At 35.8% G+C, this 11,933-nt stretch overlaps 3 protein-coding genes across 4 annotated transcripts in view; 1 reads left to right on the top strand and 2 right to left on the bottom strand.

Annotated features, from left to right (window-relative positions):
* The first annotated feature begins 477 nt into the window (after positions 1-477).
* On the top strand, positions 478-6,968 carry LOC134666320 (aminoacylase-1-like). The gene is made up of 9 exons (XM_063523466.1): positions 478-721; positions 1,112-1,281; positions 1,793-1,964; positions 2,237-2,386; positions 3,862-3,932; positions 4,537-4,647; positions 5,556-5,651; positions 6,110-6,243; positions 6,723-6,968. Exons 1-9 carry the CDS (start codon positions 637-639, stop codon positions 6,925-6,927), a joined length of 1,194 nt encoding a protein of 397 aa, XP_063379536.1. The 5' UTR covers positions 478-636; the 3' UTR covers positions 6,928-6,968.
* A 319-nt stretch (positions 6,969-7,287) lies between these two features.
* On the bottom strand, positions 7,288-8,248 carry LOC134666319 (uncharacterized). Its single transcript, XM_063523465.1, has 2 exons — positions 8,016-8,248; positions 7,288-7,672 (listed from the first exon to the last, which is right to left on the bottom strand). The coding sequence occupies exons 1-2, from the start codon at positions 8,119-8,121 to the stop codon at positions 7,455-7,457; spliced, it is 324 nt and encodes a 107-aa protein (XP_063379535.1). The 5' UTR covers positions 8,122-8,248; the 3' UTR covers positions 7,288-7,454.
* A 416-nt stretch (positions 8,249-8,664) lies between these two features.
* LOC134665837 (facilitated trehalose transporter Tret1-like) overlaps positions 8,665-11,933 on the bottom strand; it is a 42,604-nt gene continuing 39,335 nt past the window's right edge. For both annotated transcript variants that reach the window (XM_063522859.1, XM_063522858.1), the window contains 2 exons: positions 10,938-11,076; positions 8,665-10,113 (listed from right to left, as the gene is read on the bottom strand). In XM_063522859.1, the coding sequence (XP_063378929.1) occupies positions 9,983-10,113; positions 10,938-11,076 (270 nt within the window). In that variant the 3' untranslated portion in view covers positions 8,665-9,982. The remainder of the gene's footprint in view (positions 10,114-10,937; positions 11,077-11,933) is intronic.

Raw genomic sequence — 11,933 nt, 5'->3', positions numbered from 1 at the left:
ACGGAATTCAATAAAAACACGGTGTATATGATCCTTATTTCGAATTGTACTGCAGGTAAATGTTAAATATCAGGTAATAAACAAGATAAATGTCTTATCACTAACATTCCGGTAATTTCGTTTGTCGACTGATAAGTAGCTAAATATAACTGTTAGTGAAAATGTAGACAACGATGGTAAACAAACATGGAGGCTATTCTTTTTTAACATTTTGATAAGGATGTATTATCACTTTGATACGACCTTTAGTCGTGTTATCACGAATGTCACGCGCACGTACCAATATGTGAGAGCGAAATGCCTTATGTATGAGACGTCTTCTGAGGGCCTACCGGGAAAACCGAAATACACCAATTGAGGAGATCTTTCTCTTTTACTCCAATAAAGGCGTAATTAGAGTGACAGAGATAGATGCCCGCAATTTGCGAGCTTCGATTTTCGCGGTTATAGCCCTGATTGCATTTCGTCTGCACCTGATTGGTGCTCACGGTCAAGGTCGTATCAAAGTAAGATGAATGCCATATCAAATTGTTAAAACAGAATCGGCTGCATGCATTAATATGATAGTGTTGGTTGATCAGTTGTTTACTGGGCGAAAGGCTAGGATACAGAGCGCACGTACATATTGAATAAGCAATGGATTCGTGGGAAAACGATGAAGTTATACAACGATTCAGGGAATATTTGAGGATACCCAGTGTGCACCCGGATGTGAACTACGGTGAGTAACATTAATCGGAAAAAAATCGGAAAACGCATGTAAAGATAGTCCCTATCCAAATATTCCAAATGAATAATTAAATTAAATTCATGTTTCAGTAAGTATACTTTATATACGTGATAATACTTGTGCTTCATATTAAAAGATTAATTTATTAATTATAAGACTACGAATAGGTATCCATAGGTGAGTCAAATGAGATTGAAACAATTTGTGAGCTAGTAAACATTTAAATGTAAATAGTACTAGGGTGACAGTTAGTGCAGACACCTTAGTGATATTTATATCTATAATGCAAAACTAGTAAATAGGTTAATATGGGTATTCTACTCTACGCCGAAACTAAGAAATCTTTGCCTACTAACTTAAATAGTTATTTGGCTTTCGCAGATGAGTGTGTGGAATTTCTGAAACGCCAAGCCAGTGAGCTGCAAGTGCCCGTGAAAGTTCATGAATTAATACCGGGGAAGCCCGTCGTGGTCATCACCTGGGAGGGCAAGGAACCACAGCTCCCGGCCATACTGCTTAACTCACATATGGACGTCGTGCCTGTTTATGAGGTAGGAGCTTATTAATCACTAGAGTAAATCCTTGGCGGCGGTCACATGGATGGGTACAGCTATAGCTTCCAGGCATAATACTCAACTCAACTTGAACGTGGTGCCTGTGGACCGTATTAATCATAATAAAGCAAACCTGTTACCTGTAGTAGGGATCAACTGGGTACCTATATACAACCTACTCAACTCCTACCCCATGGATATCGTATCTGATTATGATATAGGACTCAATCAGTAAAATCTTTGAAGAATCCCGCGGTGATCACAGGGCCACAGCTCCCGTATAGCCATAGTGCTCAACTTACACGTATAGATCGTACCTGTTTCTTGGCAAAGGCGGCAAAAGCCTGTGAAGGAAGACTAGGTACCTCAAATTCAACAGGAGGACATCATGGTTTGATTACTATTCTTGAGGGGAGGACTGATAATAATGATAAATTTGTAAAATTTTTGCTTTTAGGTACAATCATAATTACGTTACGTACCGATTTGGGATAAATCCTTTTTTTAGGAGTTTTGGACACATCCACCCTTTGAAGCTAAAATATCTGAAGACGGCTACATTTATGCTCGCGGCACTCAGGATATGAAGAGTGTCGGTATGTTCCACTTGGAGGCCGTGAGAAGACTGAAGGCGGCTGGTGTCAGATTGAAGAGAACTGTCCATGTGTCCTTTGTTCCCGGTGAGAAGAAAAAAGAAAAATTCCTAAGGAAAATTATGCGTGATCAGTTTGAAGACATTAAGAAAACTGTGACTTTTTTGCATTTAATTGCCCTTACCATAATTATAATTAAGGGAGAATTCAATTCGATTTATTCCATAACAAGTTATTAACATTACCTAACCAATTCGAAAAACAAAGAATAAGAAGAAGAAGAGAATAAGAATAAAGAATGAGTTTAACATTGGCATCATCGGAATTATTTTAAGTAGGTATTTTCTTTCGTTTTTTAGACGAAGAGATTGGTGGAGAGCATGGGATGCAAGCGTTTGCTCAGTCTGAGCAGTTCAGAGCCATGAACGTGGGTTTTGGACTCGACGAAAGCTGTCCTGCTATAAGCACGAAGGTCATTAGGGCTTTCAATGGAGAAAAAACTAACCGACGTAAGTAAAGCCTAAGATGTAGGAATCACATCACTCATTAGTTTTGGTTTTAATTTAAGGTGTTTGGGCCGAAATTGTTTTTGTATTAGAACCTTTTTTTTCTGAGTACCGTAAAACGGGGTGAGTAGGTTTCGCGGGGAGAGGTGGGTTATGAATGGGGAGAGAAGGTTTGAGAAGGGGGTGAGAAGGGTTTTTAAGGCTACTGCTACAAAAATAATGTATTCCAATTTAAAATGGAGCTATAGTAATACGCATAATAAAAAAAATCGATCCAACAATCTTCCAAAATCACGTTTGTATGAAAAACCCTCTCACCCCAAATACGAGGCACTACGGGGTGAGGTGGGTTTTTCTCTTTATCGTCAAAGTTATGAAATGGAACTACCCAAAATAAAATACAAACTAAAATACAAACGTCCGAACCACTTATTATATACCTACGCCATTCAGTTTTCACATGTAAAAATTAAATTTTATCGAGGTTTAAAACGGGAAGGGTTATAGTTTTTGAAGTCTATTTATATATTTATGTTCAATATACCTTATTTAATAAAGTGGGTGACATATTTATCACCCACTTTATTTAGTAATGTTTTTTTTTCTTTTAGCATATTTATGTTAGTTGCTAAGCGGGCCAAGTGTTCAAAATGACCTTGACGCGACTTTATTGTGCGTGTCAAGGTAATTTTGAACACCTCGCCCGCTTAGCAACTTCTGTTGCTTACTGTACAATATTGTACGTATGCTACATTTCAACCAACTTGGAAAAGTAGTAAGTAAGTAGTAACGTAAATGTTTTCAAATATATTACTTGTGAAATAGGAACTGCGTTTGCCAAACCTGCAGTCCGCGGACCACATCTGGCCTGCATTAAATTTTATTATGACATAGTACTGAAGTCCCTAACATTTTTGCTGTTGCACTACACGAGGGTACCTACTTGTTATATGGCGGTGTTGACACGTCACTGTGCTGACAAAACTTGGGAAATAATATGCCCAACTATGAGTAAGATCTAGATAAAAGTATTGCACTTAGCAATGAAAAGGTCTAGATTGGTCGGCGCGACGGTGTCCAGATGTTAATCCACGTGGAAGTAGGTTTATGATAATCTTCAACATTAGTGAATTGCAGGTAGGTAGAAAATGTCACTTTGCGCTTTTTTGTCAGTTTTGCAGCAAATGTTGTGAAACTTTACCTACTTGGTTCGTAAAATACTTTATGACTTGTTTTAAGATACCTATGTCGACTTAATCTACGGTTTCCTTTGTTGATTAGGAATAGCAATTTTTTATTATTTGATAACAATAAAATGTACTTATTTAATCCTTATCAAATAATAACAAATTGCTATTATAAGCATATGTCAGTGCCACACTCGATACAGATATAGTGTATTGAGACATTTTTTCTTCCGTTAGGCCAGATATATACCTATACAAGGTAATAAAAAAAATACTTTCCTGACATTTCAGAGTTAAAAGTGACTTGCAGAGGAAACCCCGGACATGGTTCTTTGCTTTTGTCTAACACGGCAGGGGAAAAGGTATACTAAAAAAAAATACAGTAATAATAAAACCTAGTTAAGAGAAGCCAGAGTCCAGACCCATAAGAGTCATCTATTAAGAACATCTAGGTACCTAATTGGTTAAAAATATTATATTGCTTAATGGCTTATAGTCTGTATCTTTAGATATTTAAATAAAACAAAATTTACCCTCAAATGGCACCTTAAGCCAGGTGAGGGTAGATGAAAAGATTACATAATCAAATAATGTAGGATAAAGTCAGGTCTTTCAGTAACAGATCCAGGCGGTTTTGTATTTGGTTGGTTAACCAATAATTGTTACAACTACCCGAAAATGTACAAAAGTAAACAAACAATTTTTTGTTTTTTATTTTGGTGTTTGTTTATTTATATTTAAATAGGTACCTAAAGATACAGAGTATAGATTATGTTGTCCATATTACCCCGAGCTCCTTTAGTTAGATACATATGTAGCTTAAAATAATATAATTTGTAAACGACTATTCGAAAGGGCTACTTGAATAAAGTATTTTTTCTAGTGTGGGATGGCTATATTCCTAAACATACAGGAATGCAATGCCTAGTAGGTATTAAAACCTAGTAATGTTTTTTTTTCTTTTAGCTTCATTACATATTGGATAAATTTATGAAATACAGGGCAGGAGAGGTGGAAAAGCAAGCCCAAGGCACGTGGGTTGGCGACTTGGTCTCAATCAATTTAACACAGATCGAGGTGAGATTAAAATATGTGTGACTATACCATTACAACACCTACCTATGTAAATATGTATCTATGACTAGAGCTTCGTGATAGCTTCGGTACATACATGTCTGGGGTTAACTTTGCCTCGCAGACCACTCTTATCTTTCAAGGCTCATTTCAATGCCGTCTCGTTATTTTTATCCTACCTACTATTACTATTATTAAGAATATTTACTATTATTATTAAGAATATTTATTTATTTATTTTTTATTAAGAATATTTACTTACTTACTTACTTACTTACTTATTAACGAGCAATAATACAGCTTTCATTCTTGACAAAATTTCGTTTCCATTATTACATTATCTGTCACCTAGGGCCTTATTCGACATGTACAACTGTCGAATTTCGCGTCAATTTCAATTCAACAGTTGAAGTTCATCAAGTGCGGATAGTTCATTTGGTACAACCAATAATTTAACAAAAAACAACTTTGTTTTATTATTACTTTCAGGTTTATAATGGTTTGGTTTGGTTGTCACCTAACTGTTGCTAATGTCAAATTTTGACAAGTAATGATTCGATTCAACGGAAGTTCAACATGATTGTGACGTCAAAAGTGGCATGTCGAATAAGGCCCCTAGTTATAATTTACCGAAACGATATTTTACGCCTTACGAAAGTTTGTAACTGCTAGGAACACTGCGAAAATTTCAACTATTGTCACTAGGCGCTTTATTAAAAATCTGGCCAACTACAAGTTGGGCTTGCGCTCTAAGGGTTCCGTACCTTACACATTTTTTACTATTTATAAATTCGCCATTTTATTTAAATTCTTTAATCCGTCTAAAATTGGTATATAAAAATAAAGTTCGAGTAACGTGCAAATATAATTTAGTTGAAGTTTCATATATCCAGAGTACCTTTCTTTTTCAGGGCGGAGTTCAAATCAACGTGGTACCCGATAGCCTTACTGTCTATTTTGACATCAGGATACCACCCACACTTGATCACGACGCTTTTGATGACATGGTATCTAATTATAATACTAACGTATGCCCACGCCTTAGTCCGCGACGAAGTCCTTAAATTTTTTTAACCCCATATTTACTCCAGAGATACTTGAATTATGAAAAATCCTTTCTTAATAGAGCTCTCTAACATTAAAAAATAGTTTCTAGTTTCAAGCTTTAGGCTTTTACGACCTTAACTGATGAACAGTGTTATTTTGTCTGCCTATTCGGAACTGTTTTATATAAATAGAAGATTCTTATGACCCATTCTAATTCTTTAGGTGTCTAAGGTAATTATATAATACATCTGTGACTATAACTATGTCTAACTTCGTTCCCACTCGATTACGACAAGAGTGAAAAGATAGACATAAATTAAATTATAAATTATTTATTAAAGACAACATATGGTCCATAAAATTTATAAAATGTTTTTATGACTGCGATTGTAAATGTTCACGTTTTTACAATAAACAGATCAGGAAATGGTGTACTGAAGCAGGTGAAGATGTGACATTCGAGTACATTTGGAATAATCCCCCAGTCAAGATCACAAATATCGACGAGAGCAATCAGTTTTGGACAGCTCTTCTCCGTGCAGTTAAAGAAATGTAAGTTATCTAATCCGTGTACCATATTTCCGTATTTTTAAGTAGGTAGGTAGGTACTTTTTTAGTAAATTATTGTGAGGCATAGGTAACTATGTCCTACCGAAAAACATGCAGCACTCTGCTTGTCATCCTTTGTTTCGATATTGAGTTTAGTATCTTGTCGAGTTTTTTTTTTACCCAGGGGCTTTCCCCTGGAATAAAAGAGATGTGGCTATTATATTTGCCTAGTTTAGCGATATCGCCGGGGTTACCATTGGTCTCTTCGTAAAAGGAGTTTAGTAGGTATAACATATTTTTACTAAAAGAATATGATTCTAAACATTGAAATAAAACCCTTTCTTTTAATTATTTTAATATCCTTTAAAGTGGATTACGTCATTTTTGAGTTTTTGGAATTACGAATCAATTTTAAATGACGTAAATTGTCCGCGTGGCGGTTTTTGCCACTTCAAGGGATATGACACCGGCATTCATTCCAGGGGCTTCGATATCTTCTGCAACGTATGCCCCGGCACCACGGACGCGCGCTTCGTGCGTCAGCAGGGCGTACCCGTCATCAACTTCTCGCCGATACTCAACTCGCCCATTCTGCTCCATGCCCATGATGAGAGGATCCATGTTGATGTGTTCCGACAAGGGATTGATATTATGGAGAAGGTGGTAGAAGCTGTTGCTAACATTTAGGGATAAATAATACTTATGTGTAATACTGGCGCGCCATTTGGGCTCATTGTTTTTTCTATACTCTACATTCGGCGCGCGACCGTTTTGTTATTTGTTAATAAGGAAAATACCGAGACACCAAATACTTACTTATTTATGTTCAATTAAAATTATAAAAAAATACCTTTCTTTCAGTTAGTTCTACTGAATAAGTTAGTCACTGTAGTCGCACTACCTAAACTACTTCTTAAGATTTGCTCTAAATATTTAGCCTTGAAGAGATTTTAAGACTAAGCCGAGCTTTAATTCCCGGTTTCTTGTTACACTTCACTACACTTTTCATACAATAACCACTTTAAAACAGTTCAAACACACACTACGCGTACCAGGTATGATATACCCACAGATTAGGTTAACTGGAATATCTGAAAGATGTCCTTAAATCAGGCAGAAAGGTAGTTTAGATAAAAATAATATTTAATAGACATTCGGTCTAGTTGATTAGTTTTAACGGTGCTGGGGTAAAACATAGTAGTTGAAACGAACTCCTAGTTTATGCTGTTCCTGCCAAACTTTGGGTATATGTAGGGCCGGGTGTACTTGTTGTTGGCGAAGTGCGCATCGAAGCGCGCGCTCTGCATGCGCGGGCGCAGCCGCTGCTCCACGTTCTGCGCGAATTCTGCCATTATTTTCAGCAGCGAGCCGCGGGAAATTTCACCGAACTCTATGCCTGTCGGGTTCCTTTGGCCGATGTTCGGTTTCCATTCTGGGAAAGTATAATATGTTTGAGCCCACAGTAGACTGAAAGTGGACTTCCCCATAGGTACTCGTATTTGAACTAAATTGGAAGCTTCTACTCGTACTACTACTAATTCTTGACTAGGTATTGGACATTTTATTACAGACAACATATCTGACTCGATATCTTATTATAAATTATTTATATTATAGACATATGATTTAAGTTGGACTTTCCATTGGGCTCTAATCCAGATTTTAGCGAGAGGACTTTCGCTAATACCTACCTCTCAATAAATCTTCTCTAGCAGATTTTAATCAACACTTAATAAATGAGTTATGCTGTCCACAATTTATCCATAAAGACTTACCTGATTTATACCCTGGGTTAACATTTAGATCTTTCAAATACAACGGCACTCTAGCACAGGCCATCGTCCATGTGAGGACTAGTAAACAGTAAGAGTATAGCCCCATGTGAACAATGGTGCTTTCCGTCAACTACTGATAAGGGAGTTGTTTGTAACGGCAGTGTTTGCTCAAACTAGGTACAATGTGTACTGAGGTGCAGGTAGGTAATGCACCGTTGTTTTTCAGTACGACTATAGTATAAGCCATAGTACTGCGAGATACTGCTTAAGTGGGCAGTTATGAAAAAGTGTAACAAATAATTTGATATGCCTAACAATTGAAACGAATACACTCGAAATCCTTTTCGGTACTCGAGGTCACGTGGCCCCCCGATTCGAACTTTAAGTTACGTCAATTAATAGATCTAGAAACGATATGGATTAGACACGTCAGTTTTAAATGTGACGTTTCTTTAAACAATAATGTCACTTTTGACACTGACACATCTAATCCATATAGTTTCTAGATCTATTAATTGACGTATCTTAAAATTCGAATCGGACAGTTAGCCAGCTATTGCGTGAGTCCTTTCTCGCCTCGAAAATAATGTGTTTTTATTAACATAATCAGTTAATTAAACGCTTTAGGAGTTAAAATAATACAATAATCGTTCTTTAAATATAACAATAATTTATTTACAATTAATTAACTACCTATTATGTATACTTGTATAGTTATCACAAAATACTTTTGAAGCTCTTATTTACAACAAAATGCATTTACTAACAACATTTTAAGCACCGTGTCTGAATAGGTATTCTTGTATTAAAAATGTACGCACCATGTACATGTAATATTTATGGTGTAAGTACTAATTTTCAAGTTCTGGTGAATAAAACAAGGAACAATGACTTTTAATTTGTACGAGTAGGAAAGTTGTTCTATTTTTGGCATTACTTAAGTATAGTAAATATCTAATTAAAAAATATGACTGGGCTTGTTCGAGAAATATTAACTGAAATAACTTTCCATCTAAGTAGCTATATCATTTTCAAGCTTCAGCATATTAAAATTTTCCAATATTCGATATGCGCCTGCTGACGATTCTTTCCTTCACAAAAATGTCTTTAATTAAAAGAGGTATATAAAAGCAATATTCAAGTTTATTTTAAATGTTGAATGTTTTACCTAATTAAAGAGGGAATTCCTTAATTCTTTACTGTACACTGCATGGACTGGTGTAAAATTAAATAACTCGCTAATAACTATACAGCGTGTATTTTGATATTTAGCCATAATTTTTAGATGATTCCAACAACTGCCATTGCTGTAATCGGATAGGACAAAAACTACAAACTTCAAGTGTTCATATCAAATCAAATACACACTGTAAGTATAACAAAATCTTAAATTATTTGTTTAATGGCACATTTTTGCTAACTCTATACAAGATGTACCAGTAGACTAGTGACTACTTAAACGTAGGAATATTTTTTATAATACTTGTTTAGTTTAAATCTCTTTATTTTCTACACGATCCTTACCTACAATATAAAGGTTAAGTAGACGTACTTTACGTATGTAAGGCATTTATTTTCATTTGTGTTAAAGGTAGAGCGAAACTTTCATTCGTACTTATACATGCATTCATTTAAAATATTTACTGAGTCACTGACGTAGGTAACATACTTTACATTGTAGGTACATCACAAAGAAAGCGTGATCATACGTATTTATAAAATTGTTGTTTTCTGAGATTAAGTGGTTCCGTAGTTGTAGTTCTAAAATATTTCAACTATTGATAGATTTTTTACAATAAATAACTGAAATATAGTATACCTTTTGTGCTAAATATCTTAGCATTTAAATCGTTTATCAAATGCATAGAAAAACATCAAGTCTACGAAAAGTTCCTTACCTCGACAACATAACATACAAAACGTCTCACTGAAACGCACGAAATGCAATTTAAAATAGAAAATTTGTACTACGTTGATAACGCGCCCTCTGTCTTGTTGGGTTGCTTGAGAGTTTTAGTTCTGCCGCAGAAGTAGTCTTCGATTTCCTGTAGTGTACGGCCTTTGGTTTCAGGTAGGAATATGTAGAAGAAGGCTATGCCTGGAAAACAAACAACACAGGATAAATACTACATAATCAAGTATCTAGTAAAGATAAAAAGTTTAATACATTTACGTTGTTTATTGGAAAAACATTTTGCTGTACACCGAGGATTGTGTACTCCACGTATAATACACACATATATTATATTCATTAATCCAGTTATTTTACATCGTGATCTGCAGCATAACGTGAAATTAGATGATATTTTCTAACAAACTGCCATATTTTTTTCAGCAGTAAAGTAAACTAAATGGAACGGCTGGGTTTTAGAAAAGTTTATGTTAATCACTTAGAAAAGTTTAATAAAGCTCATTATATTAAAAGTTAAGTCCTTTTATGACCGGCCACGTTATAGGTAAATACCTAAGTAATTTGGCTTCTACATATACTTTCCGTTTAAATTTTTCGATGCACAGACATTCTACGATAGCTTACAACCGTATTCGAACAATGAGATACGTCAAATACTAGATATTGAAACGATATGGATTGGATATGTCAGTGCCAAACAAGTGTCAAAAGTGACGTTTTTGTTTGAAGAAACGTCAATTTTGACACTTGTTTGACACTGACATATCTAATCCAAATCTTTTCTGGATCTATTAATTGACGCATCTTAAAGTTAGAATCGGGCCGTTAGTCGTAGGTCGCATTGGGCATTGTTTTTAAACGCATGATGCGCTGTGGGCACGTCTGTAGGCGTTAAATATCTTAAGTATCTCAACCGCGAGATAGACTACCCGTCTTTTTCTAACAGTATCAATTAGAGAGGGTCCATCTAGGTCCTACTGGGAATATTGTATCTAAATAGTAAAACTCACCACCAATAGACATGGCACCGTAAACGGCGAAGGCGCCATAATAGTTAAGCGCATCCTTGAGGAAGGGGAATGTCTTGACGACAGAGAATACAGAGAGATGGGCAGCTGTCGTCGTCATGCCCCCCACTATGCCACGAACCTGCAATAAATACAAAGATATTATCGGGTAGTTGAATAAAATACCCAGCTACCAACTAAGCCAGTATTTTTGTGCTGCCCAAAACCACTAAACAGACACCGCAATCCACTACCAATACAGCTCTTACTGTAACAAAGAGCAAACGGCCGACCGTATTTCTAGCGAGGACCAATCGGCTCAAATAAATTACTCTAATAAAAAAAGTATCTTTGTGCTCGGTAAGAATCCGCCACGCTAAATGATACAACAAGTAGGTAAAGTTTGGAGCTTCTGTACTTACTCGAGGGTCTAGAAACTCTAGAACAAAACTAGACGATACAAATAAAGGAGGATCCGGTTCGAAGAACAAAATTATTATTACTTAATTCTATATAAGGTAAGATAGGGAAAAAGAAAACATTGGGACGAGAGAAACACTTGTAGAAACAATTCTCATGTTATTCCTCTTACTCCGCTCCGGGCCAAGTAAACTGTTCCTCTTACCTTACGTAGGTAACTAGCTTGGAGGATATAACCAACGGAGACGCCATGTCTAAAATTTTCGGTACAAAACAGTCTGCCGTTTTTTGCGGGGGAGGGGCACATCAAATGTATAGGTACGTCATGTCAGATAAACGTCAGTCCATACATATGGTTGACATGAGGTTGACCATTGGCCGCCTATTTTCGACAGAGGGGAACGCCTGTTAATGGCGGCTCCATTGTTAATTACTCCGAGGTAACTAGACACAAGACAAAAAAACACAATATAATAATAAAATCGCAAAAATAGAATTTTAAATAATATGTTTTCATAACACTAGATTATAATTAGATTAAGTTACTGAAAATGTAATTACTTAATGTTCTTTATAATG

The sequence above is a fragment of the Cydia fagiglandana genome, chromosome 7 (assembly GCF_963556715.1).
Source record: "Cydia fagiglandana chromosome 7, ilCydFagi1.1, whole genome shotgun sequence".
NCBI lineage: Eukaryota > Metazoa > Arthropoda > Insecta > Lepidoptera > Tortricidae > Cydia > Cydia fagiglandana.
The sequence above is the reverse complement of the archived record's forward strand: the minus strand, read 5'-3'. Positions and strand labels throughout refer to the sequence as shown.

What these genes read in the sequence shown, in the direction of transcription:
- LOC134666320 (XM_063523466.1), top strand. Translation starts at nt 637, where the DNA reads ATGGATTCGTGGGAAAACGATGAAGTTATACAACGATTCAGGGAATAT. An exon ending in ACGTCGTGCCTGTTTATGAG is followed by an intron (nt 1,282 to 1,792) that starts GTAGGAGCTTAT and finishes TCCTTTTTTTAG; the next exon opens with GAGTTTTGGACACATCCACC. An exon ending in CCATGTGTCCTTTGTTCCCG is followed by an intron (nt 1,965 to 2,236) that starts GTGAGAAGAAAA and finishes TTCGTTTTTTAG; the next exon opens with ACGAAGAGATTGGTGGAGAG.
- LOC134666319 (XM_063523465.1), bottom strand. Translation starts at nt 8,121, where the DNA reads ATGGGGCTATACTCTTACTGTTTACTAGTCCTCACATGGACGATGGCC. An exon ending in TAACCCAGGGTATAAATCAG is followed by an intron (nt 7,673 to 8,015) that starts GTAAGTCTTTAT and finishes ATACTTTCCCAG; the next exon opens with AATGGAAACCGAACATCGGC.